The sequence below is a fragment of the Parus major genome, chromosome 7, assembly GCF_001522545.3.
Source record: "Parus major isolate Abel chromosome 7, Parus_major1.1, whole genome shotgun sequence".
Classification (NCBI taxonomy): Eukaryota; Metazoa; Chordata; class Aves; order Passeriformes; family Paridae; genus Parus; species Parus major.
The window spans coordinates 36243794-36263872 of NC_031776.1; the positions used below are offsets into that span (position 1 = coordinate 36243794).

Below are 20079 nucleotides of genomic sequence, written 5' to 3' on the forward strand. Positions count from 1 at the left end.
TTCCCAGCTCCCTCAGGAATTCTCCAGCCCCTCAGTGTCCCTCCTGTCCCAGCGCTGTCCCCAGCACGGGAGGTGCCCCAGCAGCGCCCGCTCAGGGACCGGCTCAGCTCTTGCCCACCTGGGCACCCCTGGGCCACTGCTGATTGTTTATTCATATATATACATATTATTTTATGTAGCTCAGCGAGGGAACTGGACAGGAGCAGAGCCCATACTGGTTTTTACTGGTGTGTGTTTGAACAGTGACTTATTTACTGCTGTCAGAAGCAGCCTCAGGCAGAGCAGCTGACGCTGCCAGGCCACCCCCGGCTGCTCTGCCAGGCTGAGCAGTGCCTGTGTGCCAAGTGAGAGGGATTGGTACAATCACATCCGCATGATCCCGGCTCTCCCAACTTGTTCCAAACAGAGAATGGCTTATCTGGAAGATGCAGCCCCAGGACTGTGACTCACATGGTGCTGAGCTGCAGCATCACATTGAAAACCAGGCACCGTTCTGCAAATAGCAGCAAGAGGGGCAGAAAAGGAGCCAAACTTGTATTGAATTTTGGGTGCTGTTTGAAATGTTTGATTGAAGATCAGAATTATTGCCAGAAATATTGTGGGATATTGACAGAATATTGCCCAACAATCCAACACAAACACTGCTGTCTGCTCAGCACCAAGTGCAGCGAGTTCTGCTCTGACAGCTCCTACTTGCTGAAACTGCAATAGGCAATGAGAGGGAAAAAAAAAAAAAAAAAGCCATTTCCCATCTTTTTTTGTACACCAAGGGGTTCCTAAAGGAAGATTTTCTTAATGGAAATTGTGGTCAGACACTGGAAAGGGCTGCCCAGGGAATGGTGGAGTCTCCATCCCCAGAGGTGTCCAGGGAAGGACTGGACGTGGCACTCAGTGCTCTGAGGTGGTGACAAGGGGAGGGTTTGGGCACAGCCTGGACTCGATCTTGGAGGGCTTTTCCAACGTTGGTGATTCTGGGATTCTATAAAAAGACCCTGTAACTGCTTTATTTTCACATTGCTTAGAGCAGCAGCCAGGTCACTTGGGGATATCACCTGTGCCCACAGTTTTACACATAATATTTGAGGACCAATTATCAATTCCACCCTTATCTAACCCAAATCCCATGACCCTCTGGGAGACAAAGGAACTTCATCAAGTGGGGATTTAATGAGTTCAAGTAACACCAGATTTGGCAAATTGAAAGAAACAGGATTTTCTAGATAATTACATTATTCAAGGCAATGAAAGACTCACTGCTTACTTCACAGACTTTACACTCTGGGTTCCTGTGAATCCATCTTTTTGTGCAATTTATTCATTATTTTCTCCCTCTCTCATCAACTAACGTAATTCAGCTTACCAAAAAACATGGAGGGTTTGAAACAATCCCAAAAACACCAGGGAGAAGGGTAAAGCAGAAAGAACAGTGGGTCTGTTTATTTTTATTCTCCTGCTCACTGACTGGTCTTACACGAGGCTGACGGACAGGGTGGAAATGGGAGCATTTTAGGGAGGAAGAGGTGACATGAATCCTCTTCCTGGACACTACAACATCCAGCCTTTGTGTTCACTAAAGGAATAATCAACCTTTAGCTGTTACAGCTAAAAAATAAAGACTTACTGAGCTTGCAAATAATTTTTCCCCAAGCGCCATAAATCCACAGCTCCGGATTGCTGTCCCTCCATCCCTAAGGAATGCTCTGTCACACTGCTCATGCAATTAAAGCAGCGATCCATTAGCAGCTCCAATCAGCCAGATGACAGGCAGCCTCTCCTGAAAAGATTTAGGGTGCTGTGGGGTCTATCCCAACCTGGAGAGCCTTTGGGAAAACATCTCTGCTCACCAAGAGCTCCTGCCTTCTCCATGAGGCCAGCCTTACTGCAGGGGGATGCATTCCTGCATCCTGGGATGTGAAGGCACACAGGGAGAGTGGTGCAGGGAGAGCTCTGTGCTCAGACACTCTCCTGTGCTCAGCTGGGAAATGAGGGATGGCAGTGCAGGAGCACAGAGCTCATTCTGCACCCACGGCGCTGGCAGGTCACACAGCTCTCCTCCAGGCAGCCAGTTCTTGGGAATGCTGGAGATGGAATAACATCCGAGCTGGGGACAGCATGGAATGGAAAAAAAAACAACAGGGAAAAAAACCCCTCCTGTTCCACCCTCTTCTCCTGTGCTCCTCTTCTTCCCCAGCACCAATCCCACCTGGCACCTCCCAGCTTCCCCACAGGTCTTTGGATACTCAAGGCATTCTCATCCTGCAAGACACAGGAAGCCAAATTCCCAAAGATCCCAAAGGTCCTGTCCTGATGCCGAACTCTGAGATTACCCAGTAGACCAAACAGCTCAACCAGAGGTCACTTCAATGCTTTTAAATTGGCCAGGAGCTCAACTAAAATATTTTAGCAGACATGGAATCATGGAATCCCAGACTGGTTTGGGTTGAAGGGACTTCACAGCTCATCTTGTTCCAGACCAAGACACCTTCCATAAGCCCAGGTTGCTCCAAGTCCTGTCCAAGCTGGCCTTGGGCACTTCCAGGGATCCAGAGGCAGCCACAGCTCTCCTGGGAAACCTCATCCCCTTCCCAGAAAACAATTTTTTCCAATATCCCATCCATTCCTGCCCTCTGGCACTGGGAGCCATTCCCTGGCTCCTGTCCCTCCATCCCTTGTCCCCAGTCCCTCTCCAGCTCTCCTGGAGCCCCTTCAGGCCCTGCAAAGAGCTCTGAGGTCCCTCCAGAGCCTTCTCTTCCTCAGGCTGAGCACCCCCAGCTCTCCCAGCCCTTTCACTGGCAGGAAGCTTCATCAGCCCATCCTCCCTTTCCCCCAAGGCAAACTCATCCCAAACTGGAGCCTCGACTGGAAAAAAGCCCAAGTGTCCTCAGCCCTCTGCAAGTTCCCGGGGGAATCGAGGCCACATCCCTCCCTGACGAGTTCCCAGAGACCTGACAGAGCTCCTGACACAGCACAAGGAGAACAAACAGGCACAGGGATGGCTGCAGGGCCATATGCTGCCATATGCCACCAATGTTCCAGAAATCACTTCAAAAACCCCACAAAACTCACAGGAGAGCCATTCCTTGGGGAAGCAGCTCACTCCAAGCCCCAACACAAAGATCTCCCTGGTCCAGGTGCACAAGAGCAGGTTTAACTCACAGGTTACTACTAGAAGTATGTCATGGAGATGGGGGTCACAGAAAATAAGCATTAACTCATTTTTACATGAAAACAAGAACCAGAAGTTGAGGATTTAAGAAACCCCCATGTTTTAAATACCAGTGGCCACCACAGTTGATGCTCATCTCATCCCAGCACTCAGGGTGGGCAGCTAAATTTAATTACTGGGCAGGTGATGTAATTAATTAAAAGGCAAATACAAAACAGTGGGGATCTCTTCCTTTGGCATGAAAACCTTGCTGTGCTGCAATGGAAACCAGGGCCAGGAAAATCTGTGTGTGCCCAGGAAAATACTGCAGAGTCCTAGCCCAGACTGGAGGGAGAATTCCATGGGAGGAGCAGCAGGAAAAGCAAAGTTATTCCCATGTGGAAAGGGGTGGAGAGATCACACAGCCCCTGCTTTGCTTTAATATCCTCTGGAATTAGTAACATCCCCCTCGAATTACAAAATCCATTCCAGCTCCTGCAATGTTAAAAACATGGAAATCCAGGAAGAAAAAGAGGTTCAGTGGGACTTCTGCAAGAATTCCCATGTGGATGTGGCACTGGAAGTCCAACCAGGACAAGGTTCAGCTCCCAAGCAAATGATTTTCTTGCTGAATCTTCCCAACACACACGAGGCAGCTGCACAACCGCTTGGCACTGAGTTGTGATTTCAGAATCAAATGCTCAGCAATTATTTCCTTCTATATGTTTGGTAAATTTATTTAAAACAACTCATTAGGTGTCTCAGCAATTTGGAAATTACTAGGTAGTTAGAACATGTTTTTTTCTTTGGGAATACTAATTGTTGGAAAATAGGGCAATTCTTCCAACATTTCCTGATCTCTTTTTTTTTTCCCCCTGGATTTCAAATCTTGCAGTCTATCTCCTTTCTCCAGCTGCCTTCAGTTCAGCACAGATTGTGTTGCTACATTTAAGAAATGGAGTTTAAAAAAAATACTGGTAATATATATCTCTATTTACTGCCAAAATACTCCCATCTCTTTTGGTAATGTTCAAATGAACATGCAAGGCACAAGGTTTTGCTTAGCTGGCATTGCAGGTACCCACAAAGCCTGAGGTAGTGGTTAGAGAATAGATGAGCTGCTCTGAACTTTTCCTTTTTCACAGGTTAAAAATTCAGATTTTAACACAAAATAACACCCAAAGCACTTTTCCTGCAGGCTCAGAGCCAAGGGGAAGGTGAGGATCACAGCCACAGGGATGGCTACAGGCTCAGGTGGTTTTCACCCAACAAAATGTTCAAAATTTGAACACACAAACCTTTCAAATTCCATATTTTTGTTCAGCCATAAAGCAGCAAAGATCTGCCTGGGAATGCTCTGATCTGTGCTTTATTCCAAATGCAGGTTGTGAGATCTGGGACTGAATCAACACCTGAACACCTCGAGCCTGAATTTTGCTTCTCTCTCTGCAGCTGGTCTCTCTTTTTCAGGAGAGCTATTCAGCAGTCCCAGGAGAGAAAAAAAAGGTGCTATTTTTCCATGATAAAAGGCACCAAACTAAAGCTGCAACAGCACAGAGACACTGCTTTATTTTTTCTAATTACTTCAGCTCTTGAAAGCACTGAATGATCTTCCCAAGGCTCTGGGGAAGCTGCTGCTGTTGGGTTTGATGAAACCTGATAATAAAAGTGCACCTGGTATCCGAAATGAGCTCTGCTGTGAGGAGGATGCTCGGTGTCTGTCCCACATAACATGCTGGGAAGTCAAGAATGTTCCATAAGTCTCCAGAAAAAAAAAAAAAATTACAAATACTGCCCCCAAACTAAACTTAATCATCCTCCCAACTACACAGGCATCTGTGGCTGCCATATGTGGTCTGCCACAGCATTCCCTCAGACATGCAGGCTTCAGCCAGGAAGTACTGGAATAACGTGGTGTATTCCTAAACCACCCTCCAATCATCCTCCTGTGCTGCCTGCCATGGAGAGTTCCTGCTGACAGGGGTGGATCATTTCTTAAAAAATAAAAATAAAAATCACACCTCCATCTAGTTCCTTGTTACTGCAACAGGGATATTTAACTTGGGATCTGCAAGGGGATGAGCTCCCATTTCTCCTCTTGCTTCGCTCTGTTCCAGTTTATCTCCATTTCCCTTTTGGTTTCATGCTTGCTTTGCTGTCCCTGGGGCTCTCCTGGCACCAGGTCACCTTTGGGAGCAGCAGGCTGACCTGTGCCAAGGGCCTGCTCATGCTCTGCCCGGGCACCGCTCTCAGACACCACAAAATCCCAAAATCCCAGACTGGTTTGGGTTGGGAGGGACTTAAATCCCATCCAGTGCCACTCCTGGATGGGCAGGGACACCTCCCCCTGTCCTGGGCTGGCCTTGGGCACTGCCAGGATCCAGGGACAGCCACAGCTGCTCTGGGAATTCCAGCCCAGGCAGGAATTCCTTCCCAATATCCCATCCATCCCCAAGCCATTCCCTGTGTCCTGTCCCTCCATCCCTCATCCCCAGTCCCTCTCCCTCACTTTTATGATCCCTGGAAGGACACAGAGAGGTGTCCCCAAATCATTCTCCTCTCCAGGCTGAACAAAGGAAAAAAATTCAGTTTATTTTCCTGGGGGAGTGTTCAGCAGCACCCATTCATTAGCTGAAATGATTTTTCAACTTCCCAACAAATAAAACCAGTCCATCTCTTTCAAACACACTCAGGATACTTCAGTCCCCAAAGCAGGGACATGCAGCACAAAAAACCTTCAGGGTATTCTACATGTGAGGAATGAAGTGGAATTTTCCTCACTGTTGAGAAGATCCTTGCCACCTGTCTGCTTTCAGTGCATGCTCTTCCTAATTCCAACAGCTAATTTAAAGAATATACATCTTTTTTTAAGGATTTTGATGATTACAGTGTCCTGATTTTCTTCTAGAGTGGTGTCACCACTTCCCACACCATCAGGCTTTACACAACCAAAATAACCCTGAATATTTATTTTACTTTTTTTTTTTTCCCAACAGAAGTGCTTTAGAACGTCACAGAATCACAGAACCAGAAGACTCCCATCTTCAACAGAATTATAGGAAAATGACTTTGTTTAAAATGTTCACGCTGGGCAGTGAAAGGGAAGGAATTGTCACATGCTGGGAGGGCATTGTTGAAATGAATTTCACGCTGCTTAATTTAATCCAAGCTTAATGGATGGAGTTTGGGCCTAGGCTGGGTATGTTGTGCTATGTTAAGGTTTTATTTCCTTCCAAAAGCTTCCAAACCAAGAGGTTTAGAAGCTGCTTTAAACACTGATATATCAGGCTTACAAACAGAGCATTTTATTTTATTTTACATTTTCTACTCTTGTTTTTGGTACTTTTTTTTCTTCTCTTTCCCAAGTAGCTGCCATGATCTCCAATTACTTTTCTTGCAGCAAATCAAACCACCTGCCCAAACCTCCAAGAAGCTCTTCTGGATGGCTAGGAATATCTTAGGAGGAAAAAGCCCTAATTTTCCCAGTGCTGTACAGGCTGTAAATAGCAACTCCTTCCCCTGAGCCCTTGCAATCGAAAAACTCAACGTGCTGAGAGCAAAATACAAGAGAAAAGACATTTTGCTGTCACCTGCTGAGGTAATATTTGAGCCACACTTTATGATCCTTAATTGCTGTAATCAACCATGGAGCCCAAGGACTTTCTAGGACTTTGCTGCCCACTGGGAATTCACAGGGATAGGGCTGGGAATTCAGTGGGCTCAATTCCAGCAGATCTGCCCAAATCCTGCAGCTCTGAGAGCACTCTGAGCCCACCTGCTCCCCCAAAACTGGTTGGTTTTTGGCATAAAATGGGGGGAAATATCCCCCACCGACAATTTTGTTGTTTCCATATCTGCTCCTACTCGGATATTGCTCCACACACTGAAAACAAAACACTGTTGGGAGAGGGACTTGTTGTTATCAGGTATTCCCAGGTGGTTTGTGAGAACCAACAAAACACAGGAAAAACAATCAACTGTTATTTTGGGAAATGAGAAGCAGGAACAAATAAATAGCCAAGATTCTAAAAAAGAATCTGGGGATGCCACTGGCAAAACAGTCTCTCTGTATATTCCCTGTTGGGATAAATGGGAAGGTAGTAATGACAGGGGGAAATGCAAATGCAGGAGGAGGGAACAGACAGAACTTTGTGCTGTATCTCAACTCCAGCCACCATAAATCTTTTTTTTCACACATTGTGAACGTATTTTCCCAAATTCTTATGACTATCTGGTCATCAGGGCCCTCAAACCCAACCTGTTATGGAATTTGATGATTGACAGTAATTTAGAGAGTTAAATATTAAAAATTCAAAGATTTTTTTTATTTTTATTTTTTAATAACTGGCTCCAGTTAAAATGGATTACTGATGAAATATCTTAGGAGAAACAATAGTTTAGTAATCGTTCTTGCCAGTGACCAACAAGCATTCTAATCAAGAGAAAAAAATCCTTTAGGAATCACTTTCTTACTCACAACCCCTTTGATCTGGCACAAGCAATAACTGAGAAAGACCCTGATGGTCTCATTCTGCGCAAAAATCTCCTTCTCCATCCAAGTTCTCACATGCACCAGTAAACACAAATCTGCAGGAGCAAACAGGACAACTTTAAACACTTGGGTATTGTTTTTTTTGCTGAAAGAAGGTAAAAAAAAAAAAGAAAGCCTTGTCAGAAGTGGAATCTGTCAATCTGGACAAGATTTAAAACCTTTAAAAAAGCTTTGCCCTTATTTTGGGATACTGTAGCAGAGCTCCAAAAGAAAATGTCAAAGGTTCTGCTGTTGGCCTATAAATCTGCACTGAAATGCAATCAAAAAGGCAGGGAATGGTCAAAGGAACAGAAAAGCATCCAGCAGGAGGAAGGAAACATTCCAAGAAGAGCAGCCAGAGCACAAAAGTCCCAAGTAAGGAACTCATCCCAAAATTGGAGGGTGGTGGCTGATGTCACCCTGAGTGAGTTCCCCTGGCCAGGGAAGTGTCTCACTGACATCGGATGCAAAGCCATTTCCAGAGGAAGAGAAGCATGAGGGGGAAGGATGTCAATACAAAACATGCCTGAACTTCAGCAAGTTCCCAAATAATTCCCTTTCTGCCCTGGGCTGAACAAAGCAAAGCCCCCAGCACCAAACTGCTGCTGGTGGCCAGAGCCCTCCCCTTGCACTGCAGCTGCTGGAGCAGAGATTTCCAGCAGGACGATGTGACACTGATCCAGGCCCAGCAGGGATTGGGGATGGACACAGGCCGTGTGTCAGTGCATCCCCAGCACTCCATGCAGGAGACACACAGCCAGGAGAGCTCCGTGCTCCAGGATAATTCCTGAAGGAAGGAAAGGCTTCTGCTAAACTCCCATTTTTCTGGTGTGTTTTAGCGTGAACTGTTTGTTATCTCCTCCTTGCCGTGTGTTTCCCATGCCAGGAGCTCTGTCCCTGGAAGTGTCGATGGCTCCTGTGGGATTGGGGCTGTGTTCAGCTGTGCACATCCCACATCACACACCTGCAGGATGATCCAATTCCTACACTGCTGTCCCTGCTCCTGCTCTGGAGCTCCTCCAGCTTCGTGTGCTGCCCTGCCAGAGCAGCTCCCCGCCGTGCTTGGCCTCCCCATCCCTGTGCAGCACCTCCAGCAGCACCTCCCATGTGTGATCATCCCTCTGAACCAGCACTCCCACCAAGGGATGAGCCTCCCAAACCTTCCTGAGACAGGGAGGGGATGGTGTTCCTGCCCTGATCTTCATGGACACAAGGACAAGGTGAGGTTTGGGCACCCAGCCTCACCTTCCATCCCCAAAGGAGGATTTTCCCCCAGCCCCACCAATGGCACACAGCAGAGGGAAAGTCCAAAATCCTGATTTCCTTGGAGGCACAGCTCATGTTCCTCCTCTCCAGGAGGACCTTGCAGAGAAGCCGTGGCTGCCCCATCCCCGGCAGCCTGCAAGGTTCTGTAGAGCTTGGAGTGGAAGGTGACCCTGCCCATGGCACGGGGTGGAAGGAGAAGAGCTCTGAGGTCCCTTCCAAGCCAGGCTGCTCTATGATTCCTGCATTCCTGTACATCTTTTCCAGCAGGGAAGAGCAGAGTGAGCACAGAGCATCACAGGCACAGCCGGGATTGGAGCTGGCTCCTGTTGACATTTGTGCCTGCATCTCTCTTGAGCTGCCCTGACACATCCCCTTCCCCACCTGTATGCCAGGCACACTGCTGACATCCCCAAACTAGTTAAGGGACATCAATAAATGAGAGGAAAAACGTGCTGAGGGAGGCTGCTCCTCCTCCCCAGCAGCGCTGTCCGTTCAGCCTGGCCAGCTCCCTGGGATGTGCCGGCAGGAAAACCGGAGAGGAGCAGGATGGAACTCATTCCTCCCCTCTGGCAGCACCATTACAATTCCAGGCACAGAGGGACTCTCGAAGAGAAAGGAGCGGAAAAAAACGAACGTAAATCCCTCCCAGAGAGCCTCAGCTCTCCAGAGATTGCAGCAGGACCCGCTGCAGCAGCCACTTGGGAGAACACTTTGCTCACTGCCTTCCTGAAATGCTGTGATGGGGGAGAGCTGCTTCAGCTCCCAGCTGCTGGAAGTGGCTTTTTCTCCTTTTTTTTATATATTTTTGCAATTAATGCAGCAACTGCACTTGGGTGAAAAGGCAAAGGGAGGAATTATTTAACAGCTGAAAGGAACGTGCAGCCATCAGGACTTTCGGGCTGCACTTTAATGAAATACATCAGTGCAGGTCCTCTGAAAACTACATTTCATTTCAGATTTAAAGGAATGTGTGCTTCTGGTTTTAGATTGGTTTGAAAATGTTCAGCAAAAGCAGCCTGTAAAAGCTGTGATGCCTTTGGAGATCTCTTCACTGATCGGCTCTCAGCAAAACAACACTGCAGTGTTTGTATTTATTTGTGCTGTTGTGGTTGTTACTCTGAGGATACAACTGGGATTTCTTTACCTGTATGAGATCAGAACATCCAGAAGAAAGGCAGACAAGCTTTATGAATAATTACATGTTGTTGTGGAATGTAAAACGTTCGATTCTGATACCAAAGAGATCTCATACATCTTTTATAAATTAAATTCTTGCTTGTGAAGGAAGACACAAAATATCTGTGCAAAGTTACTTCCCTTTGAAGGCATCTTCCCCCTCAGCAGGTACCCCCTGCATGCAGAGAACCTGAAAAAGAAATCACAGGAAGCTTCCTCCTGCAGACAACACAGAGGCTGTGGAACCTGATGGGTTTGTGTGTTACATCTGAGCACTGCTGAGAGAAATTTTGGCTGTGCTATGTCTGCAAGTGTCCAGGGCCACGTTGGACACAGCTCTGGGACAGTGGGAGATGTCCCTGCCCATGGAACTGGATGGGATTTAAGGTCCCTTTCAACCCAAACCAATCTGGGATTCCAAGGAAGGCAACAAAAAGGAAAGAGTCCTATGTGAAATATTCAGTACAGGGTAGTGAAGCTAAACATCTAGCAAGGTGTTTAAATGTTCTAACAGACAAAACACCTTCAGCTTCAGCACTAAAAGGACATCCAATGGCAAGTCTGAAGGCCTAAGGCCTCCAAACAACTTCTACATATCCAGCACCAGTGCCTGAATTCTCAATGTGTAATGGGAAATATTCCAGCGCTGACTCCTCTCCTCCCAGCCTCCCACTCACGCTGGATGTTTACATTGATCTATTAAAGGGAAATATCACTTAATGCATTCCTGAAATGAATCCACTGCAGGCAGAACACAGGAGCTACTCAGCAATGTACTCCTGCACTTCCTACCACTCTGCTCCTTGGGGCAGCGAGTGAAAATCAACAGACAGCTGTAATTAGCATGGAAAAACGGAGGGAGGCAAAGTGTAACTCATTTGTCTGTTTTTCCATCTGTCAATACCCCGTTCATTCTCCAGTAGGAGATCGATAACAAGTGCAGAGCTCCAGCATTCCTGGTTTCAATTCCAGCATTCCTGGTTTCAATTCCAGCATTCCTGGTTTCAGTTCCAGCATTCCTGGTTTCAGTTCCAGCATTCCTGGATGCAAAAGCATCTTGAGAACATTTTAACCACAACAAGCACCACGGTGGGGATCTACTTCTCTTACTTGTCAGAAACTTTGGAAATAAATACACTTTGAAGTAGTTTTGCCCACTCTTCTTGTCCCAACAGAGGCTTCAGCACGTTTCACTTCAAGTAATGTTGGTTACAGAACGTGAGCTGGCAGCTTGGTTGTGTCCCACACTGGAGAAACACTCCCTGAATCCAGCTGGAGCCTCGTGGGCAGGTGGGAACAGCCCCAGCCTGCAGAATCCCACCTCCTTCCCCAGCGTGGTGTCCCTTGGACACGGATTTCTGTGGGATCTGTCACCCCTGGAGCGTGGCAGCTTTGTTCCTGAGCTTTATCACACAGTTCAGGATGGAGCCCTGGGTGCCAGGAGCTGCTGGGAGGCCAAGCTGCCACTGGATTTTTTTTCCTTGGTGAGATTTTCCAGTTATTTGGCATAATATTGAAACATCCCTGTTTCAAGTGTGATGCTGGGGCTTGTTTTGTCAGGACCTGATGAGCTCACCACTAATTGTCCTGGAACATAAAATTTTATCACAGTATCTCATGACCTATATATCACAGATTAACTGCTGATTTGTCAGAACACATCGTTTTCCCAAGCAAGAGAGAGATTCTTCAGGGAATCCACCAACCACAGTGGGAATGGGGGTTCAAATATTGCCAAGAAATCATGCATGGAAAGGAAACTTTTATAAAGCAGCAGCACAGGGAAATAACCCACTAACCATTAGAGACATGATTTTATTCTTATTCTAAGAGATTACTGAAATAAAGTTTGAACTCTTAGATCAGGGGTATTCAGGTTGTACCTGGCTCTGTGAACAGGAAAAGGGACAGGGAGGATCCTTGGCCACCCCACCCTGGAGCCTGTCCCATGAGGGCTGAGGGTTTGTTTCTGGCCATAAAAGACATTGCTACTAAAAAATAAATCCTCCAGCCTCCTCCACACCGAGAGCACCCAGCACAGCACCTACAGCAACATTTTTCCCAGGGAAACAGGGCATTTCTGCCAATGCAAATTCTGCAATTTAATCTCCCAGTGCCATCACTGACTCTGATGCCACTCTACCAAGGACACACAGCCCCTGGGAGTTAGCAGAAAGCACAAATGAGCTGAGCAGAGTCCATTTGGAGGGAAATGTCCCAGCACAGGGAAAAACCAAGGGAGGGCTCACAGGGAAAATGTATTTGGTATAAGCAGAATTCTCTCAGAATAGAAAGGCTTGTGAAGTTTTATATGAAGCGTTAGGAGCTTGTTCAAACACACACTTCACCACTCCAGTACTCAGCACGATGATAGGGAGTGGTTTTTCCTCATCATTTCTCCCTTGTTGCTGTAATAAATCAAATCCCTGCCAGGCTGCATTTCCCAGGCTGGTGAAGCAGCACAACCAAAGAGCTCCATTCCTGTAACTTATGGAGCCTTTGTCCTATGTGACTTTTTAGGGAAAGAAAACCCAAACCAACTAAATCAGAAAAGCAGCCCCTTGTCCTCCTGTCCTGGGGTTTTCTTCCTCTCCCCTGCCCTTGTGAAAATCAGAATCTTCCTGAGGAGCAGAGCAGAGCCTGTAGCCACCACTGCCTTTTCTGAGTCCTTTCCTCAGGACACTTTAAACCCCTTCTGACAATTCTTTAGGGAGAACCAGAAAAAGCAGATTTACGCCCTGTGTTGTGCATTCACAAAGTCAGGCACCCCTGGCCTCCTCCAGCTCTCTGTGCTGGTGGAAAAGCTTGGCTGGCTCTGGACACTGGAATATCCTCCAAATCAAAAATCCAGTTTATTTGATGCTCACTGTGCTCCACATATTGCTCCTGAATGGGTATTTATGCTGAGGTATGGAAAGAAGGAAAGGACATGCAAAAGAAGACGCTGTAGAACTGAAACCAGTTGACTGCTGGCATGAAAACCAGTGCCAAAGCACTGTGGAAAAATACCAACCAGGAGCTGAGGAGAGGCTGCAAGCAAATCCTGACACCACCTGCGATCCCCACGGAACTCAGCACTCCTCCAGCTAAGTGACATTTTGGAATTAATTACTGGATTCCAAATGACCATGAGCAGTTGTCCTGTTTGTAAAGCAATCTGCATTTGGGTAAAGTGCTGATTTGGAAAATCAGGCTCTCCTATCTCTATATAAAAGCATGCTCCAAGGGAAAACATCCAACATCTCAGAGTCTCCCAAGCTAAGAATGTTTTTGGGAGATAGGGAAGCAAGCCATGGCATCAACAAATCCTAGGTTAAGCTTGTCCCCTTGTTATTTATTATTTCTATGATGTGCTCCTTCAGCACTGAGAGCCACGCTCCTCCCTCCCATGCCCTTGAGCCCAGGGAGAGCTGCTTCCACTTCCCAGCAGCAGCATTTCCTTAAGCCCTGGGCAATTTGGAGAGCAATCTGCAATCCAGGAGCAGCACAGTGCTGAGAGGGCCCTGTGGTTTTGGCTGCACTCCACGGCCAGCCAGGAGTTGAGCAGAAGGAATCCAAAAGCAGGATAAAGCCACAGTCAATCCCACACCTTTAGTGCTCCAGGTGAACTCAAGAGTTTTAGCAACCACACCCTGGCCCATTGGCTGAGCTCTGACCTGCAGCTGGAACTGAAAACACAAAATTAAAATTATCTATTTCTGTTACCTGTTCCTCATTATGTTTCTCGTTTAGATGACTCAAAGCTTTTCTCTCTTTTTTTTTTTTCCTTTTCCATTTCAATGTATTTCTGGTATAAAAAAAGCACCTCTATGGAAACAGCAAGCAGCAATTTATAAAAGTGACTTATGATTCCCACTGAGTGTTTTATTTGACTACTATACTATCAAATCACAATGTGGCATTTAACAAACAGAAGATCTGAGTCAGACAGAAAACCATCCTCACAAGGGCACAAAACAAGGCAAGCATAGCTAATGCTGTAGTAGTAGAACTCTGGATATTTTAGGAGGAAAACCTAAGCAAAACCATCCCAGCAAATCCCCAAATAAACCACCTTCCAACCCCCGCAGGCAGCCCTTTCCACACAAGATAAATATTGGGCAGCTGAGGATTCATTAGTCAAGGCAGTCTATTAAGGGCTAATAGAAATGAAAACAGATTTGAAACTGTCAAAAACACACAAAAGCTTTGACCATGTAAAAGCCAAATTTCAATGAGAATTCAGGAGACATGATGGGCAGAGGATAATCTCTTTTTGTCTGAAAATATTGATTATTGTCCCAATTAAGGCAGGGTTTAGCACACATTTGAGACTAAAAATCCTACATAAACAAGCAGCACGTAAGGAGGTGGTGAGGCAAAAGATCCTGCATGCCTAGGTCCTGACATCACTCAGCCTTTTTGGATTAAACAATTAGAAACTAATTGAAATGGGCAAATTAAGAACAGTTAAGCTCAAAGAGAAGCTGGGTGTCTCCAGCAAACCACTGCAAACATTTCTCCCAGTTCACATTGCCATCCATGGTAAAAATCCTTCCCTGGGAGGGTGCCCAGAGAAGCTGTGGCTGCTGCATCTCTGGAAATGTTCAAATCCAGGCTGGACAGGGCTCGGATACAGGATACAACCTGGGATACAGGAAGGTGTCCCTGCCTGTAAAATCCATCAAGACACGTAAAAACAGCATCAGATCTCAACTACCAACCCTCAGCTTGACAATCTCAGAGGTGCCCTGTGCACATGATACACCCAATAACCCCTGAAACCTTTCTAGCCAACCCCACTGCAAGCCCCAGGTTTTATTTGGCAGCTGGATAAAGCTTCTGCTTGGTCTCAGCTGCCTGTTGTACAAAGATGTTCTACAGAACAAGCAAAACCCAGCACACCATCACTGAAGAGACAGCATGAAAATACCTCCTAAATACACATTTTGATTGTTACTCAACCCACAACAACTGAGACATACAGAGCAAGAAAAGCCCACCTTTCCTCCCCCTTCAGCCATCACAGAGGCACCAGACACAAATCCAACCAATATTTGGATATGACCTTCCCTACCAAGGTTTGTTTTTCTCTAATCACTTCTCCTGCTTGGGCAGCACAGGGAGATCTTCTTGTCTCAGGTGCCATGAGAAAAGTGAATGCTGGAGCAGAAGGAATGACAGGTTTGAGGAATAATGTCACTGAAAAAGCAGGGGAGTACAGTGTCCTCAAAACACTGTGCTGACCACTCACATGGTGAATGGAATGCGTTTTCCCATCATTCCAATGACTTTTTCCTAAAAATTCTCAGCAATGCTCTCAAAGAATTGTATGGGGTAACTTGGAGACAAAGCCTGGAATAATGCAGCACCACACACAGCCCTGCTCATGGCCTTTTTTATGGCAAACTGGGACCAGCAATTACCAGGGTTGATCTCACTGGTTCTTAGCCCCTATAAACACCAAAGGACCTTCAGAATCTAAAATACCATTGTGGGCATGAATCCCAGCACAAGAGTTTGTCTAAGTCTTGGTGACAAAGTCTGAACTTGCACATCACCCTGGCTTATACAGCAGAACAGCAAAGTCCTGCTTCCCTGGAGAACTGGTGCCAGCTGTAGGAGGGAGGCTGTGGATGCAGGGATGGGAACTGCCAAGGGATGCCAGGCAGGGTTAGAGATGGGTCAAAGAGCTAAACAGTGGTCTGGGAAAGAAGGTGCATCTATGGCTCAGGAGAGGAGGATATGCTGGGGAAAGAGAAAATAAGTAAAAGCATTTACTAAAAAAAAAAATCTACAACAGGGATACACAGAGCAAGCAAAGCCACCTTTCCATCTCCTTTAGGGGTCAGAGGCACCACATGGAAATCCAATCAATACCTCAGGAGGAACTTCCCTACCAAAATCCCAGGTGGAAGATACAGGCATGAGAGGAACGGAGCCAGTGCCAGCCCTGTGCCTTTTTAAACAGCTGGGACAGGAGGAGGCACAGCTGCCCTGCCTGGGAGGCACTGGATGGCCAAGGGAAAAGGCATGGGGCTGGCACCAGCTCCTGGGGCCAGCACTGGGTCCCAGGGCAGGCATTGGACCCCAGGGCTGGCAATTCCCAGCCTTCCCAGGGCTTCCTGGCCCTGCCTGTGCCAGCCCCTCACTGACCCCAGCCCCTCACTGACCAGAGCCCCTCACTGACCCCTTGCCCAGCCCCTCACTGACCCCAGCCCCACACTGACCCCTTGCCCAGCCCCTCCCTGACCCCACTCCAGCCACCCCCTGCTCACTCCCTGCCTGATGCAGGGCTGAGCTGAACTTCCCTATCCCAGCCCTTCCCAGATAAGCCATTGAAGCATCCCAGATAAAGCTTCTCACGTGCTGACAGGCCTTGAACTGGCACCCTGAGAGGTGAGGAAAGGTGTTTCACATGCTCAGGTGTTGTTCTGAAGAGATAAAAATAAGCAAACAACCTAAAAGGGGCTGTTCTGCCAGTTCTGCGGGTGCAAAACACTGACCTGAGGCAGATTTTATTCCTGGGGCTGGGATGGACTCTGTATCACAGGGTATTTGTTGTTAACTTCTGTAGATCATTTTTTAATGAAATGTTGCCTTAATGGAAACGTAATTTTATGGAAGAAAAATGTGATTTCTTATGGGAAGGCTTCACTGAAGTTTGTTTCTGAAAAAGGTGGAGTCTCTCCCAAAATCAAAGAGAAACTCTGGACTGGCCTATGGAGCAGCATCCCAATCTCTCCCCAGCACAGACACACAACGAGTTCCCAGCTGTGAAAGGTGAAAAAATATTCATTTATTATTTCCTTACCCAGGGGATCTCACTGCCTTAAGCCCTATGCTAATGGGCTTTTATATCCTCTTGTGATCAAGAATGTGAAATACTTCCCTACAAGGGAAACAAGCTTTAATTCCCAAAAGGATTTAAGTTTAGAACTACACAAAGAATTAATAAAAATATCACAAGGCAGGACAATAAACAAGGCAAAAATCTTTCTCCCTAGGGTGATGCACTCTCCATCTTTCTGTGCTCCTGACAAACACACTTGTCCCTGCAGAACTTGCTTACTTCCATATCCCTGCTCCTCTTTTCCCAAACCTGGAAATGACTTTTTAGCTACAATCACAAGGAGTTTTTCTCGGCATCAGCATTGTAATTTTCCTCCTCCAAAAAGCCTCACACCAGCTACTGCATCATCTACTTCACGTTAATCATCACAGCTGGTAATGGACTGTAATACCATGCACACACTCATTTCTTTATAGATCCATCAATAAAAGTGGTATTTTTGCATGTTTTATATATATGTACACACACAAACACATTATCATAAGAGTTGCTGTTTACAAAATTCATGGAAATACCTGTTCACTGTTCAAAAATACATTTGTTGACGGTTTTAACAGGAAAATTTCACCTGCACACTTCTCCTGGTGCTCTCTGAGCAGCGAATCAGGAGAAATTAGCTATAAATTTTACAGTACCTTTCCAAGAGCGAGCATGTTTACCGGGGATAAGTGCCACTCACTGCCTGCTCACTTCTGCCTTTAATGCAAATCCAAGCTGCATTCTGCACACGTGCCTGGATGGGTTTTATGAGGGCAAATGCCCACTTTAGGCAGACGTTGCCGTGCTAGTGACTCATGTGGCTGTGGTTTATTCCCTGCTGGAAGCGCTGCAATTAGCACCAGCCCTCCCTCCCAGCTCCCATCCAAGCCCAGGGCTGCTCCAGCTCTCGGATGAACCTTCCAGGTCCTAACCCAGAACAATGCACAGGCCCTGCTTTCATCTCTGCACGCTCGCTGTCATTTGCTCTTCACCGCAGGGAACCAGAATTCCACCACAGTTCTGGTTTTCAATTCTCTCCCTTGCTTCTCTCTGGCCAGAAAGTGGCACTCATGTGACCCACTACCTGTTTGCCAGGATATTGTCTCAGCAGGCATCCTCAATCCCTGAGTTGGGAGCTAAAAGAATAAGGTTTAATGTTTTAAGCAAGTGGTTCAGGAGCATAAAGCAAACAGACACCTGGGGAATTTTAACTGCTTTGTGCCTGAGCCTTTGGGGTTTATGGCCTCCAGTTTTTCCATGCAACTGGGAGATCCAAATTGCTTTTAGGATTTGGGGTGTTTTTATTAAGGAGACGGAGGTTCTCACCTATTCCTGTGATTCTGGAAATCAGGTCTATCAAAAGCATTCTCAATTACAGAGAGACTGTAAAATTTAAAAAGCTGTAAAATTGCATTATCATAAACTGCTTAAGGGAGTATTAAGGAATCTGGAAATTACTTCTTCATCCCAATCCTCCCAAGTGGACATCTAAAGACCAAGTTCCTCTCAACTATAAACACAATTCTTCCAGCATAACCCAGATGTTTGTGCAACAGGTGCCATTAAAGCTGCTTTTCCCAAATAACATTTTTGAGATCACCAGGGTCTACTGAAATATGAACTAAACCACAAGAAATTCCAGCTCAATATGAGAAAGAACTTCTTTCCATGGAGGGTGGCCAAGCACTGAGCTCTGTCCAGGGAGGGTGTGGGGTCTCCCTCTCCTGAGATATTCCAGACCCACCTGGATGCATTCCTCTGTCACCACCTCCAGGTGACCCTGCCCTGGCAGGGGGTTGTGCTGGGTGATCTCCAGAGGTCCCTTCCAATTCCCTGACATTGTGGGAATGCACAGAGCTGAGCATCTGGGAAGCACCTTTAAATGCATCACACATTTACCTGCATTCTCTGATGAACTTTTATAAGCAACGCGTTTTTTCTACACCAACCATTACCCAGCAACTCGGTTTTCTCAGCCCTAATACTGCGCTTTTAAATTGCCTACTTAAGAGCACAGTCTTTGCTGAAAGACATTAAACCAGCACAAGACAAACTCGGGAGGGAGAACAGTTCCCAAGGACTCACGCTTCGCCTGGTTTGCAGAAACATCCAGTGGGATCCCAAAACACATCCCTAAAGGAACCAACACACTCATCTGCACTTGGCCTGGCAGCTTGTGAGCAGCAGCAGCGAGAGGGAGCCCAAAGGAAGAGTTAACACACACACATCAAAAGGGCAGGAGTTTCTAAATTGACCCAAAGCTTTTCCTCATCCCTGGCAGTGTCCAAGGCCATGCTGGACAGAGCTTGGAGCTGCCTGGGATAGTGGAAGGTCTCCTTGCCCGTGAGATGAGCTTTAAACCCTTCCAACCCAACCCAAAGCCTCTAAGCAGCACAGTTTTGAAATAATTCAAATACCCAGTTCGGAAGGATTCCAATACACAGCATTTCCTCTCAACATGGTGCACTGCATTTATGTCAATTTTGCACTTTGTCAATACGGATCCCTGAAATAAAGGGATGCTAAAACAAGTGAGGCGACACTTAAGAGGGATTGCACTTCCAGACCAACACTGACACAGGCAGGAAAAAATTCCTCATCCGAAGCCCTACAGGACCCATCCATTCTCCTGAGGACACCACATCATACCATACATACGTCTGCATTGACGTACACTCTATATTATGTTGTTATCGGTGTGTTTTACGAGCTGTCCACAACGCCTTATGTAACGGATCCCTGTTTAATATGGAACGGCGTGTCCATCGCCGCGGCAACCCCGGCCGTGCTCCGGCCGCCCACAGCACCCACCCGGACACCGCCGGGGATGGCTCCCGAAGCGAGCCCCTCACCGCGGCTCCGGGGGCTCTGTGCTGCCACAGAACCGTTCTGGAGCGAGAATTCCCTAGGGAAGCACAGCAGTCCGTCCCGGCATCTTCGGGGCAGCACGGGGACAGCCGCCGGTGCCTCGCCCGCAGCACGGACACCCAGCCCGCCCGTGTGGGTCTGCGCGCCCCCCGCCCCGCTCCCGCGGCACTCACCGCCTCCGAGTCTTCAAACCCATGCAGGTACAAGTTGTCGTACATGGAGAGCCGGTGAGGGGCCGGAGGGCCGGGGAGCGCGGCGGCGGAGCGCGGTGAGGCGGCGGGG

General features: G+C 47.1%; 1 protein-coding gene across 5 annotated transcripts in view; it reads right to left on the bottom strand.

The window, feature by feature from the left end:
- Positions 1–20073, bottom strand: part of CACNB4 (calcium voltage-gated channel auxiliary subunit beta 4) — a 46615-nt gene extending 26542 nt beyond the window's left edge. For all 5 annotated transcript variants that reach the window (XR_001522761.3, XR_001522760.1, XM_015634556.1 and 2 more), the window contains exon 1: positions 19971–20073. Coding sequence is in view for 3 of the 5 variants with exons in the window: in XM_015634556.1 (XP_015490042.1) it covers positions 19971–20015 (45 nt within the window). In the remaining 2 variants the exon portion in view is untranslated. The remainder of the gene's footprint in view (positions 1–19970) is intronic.
- Positions 20074–20079: the final 6 nt, after the last annotated feature.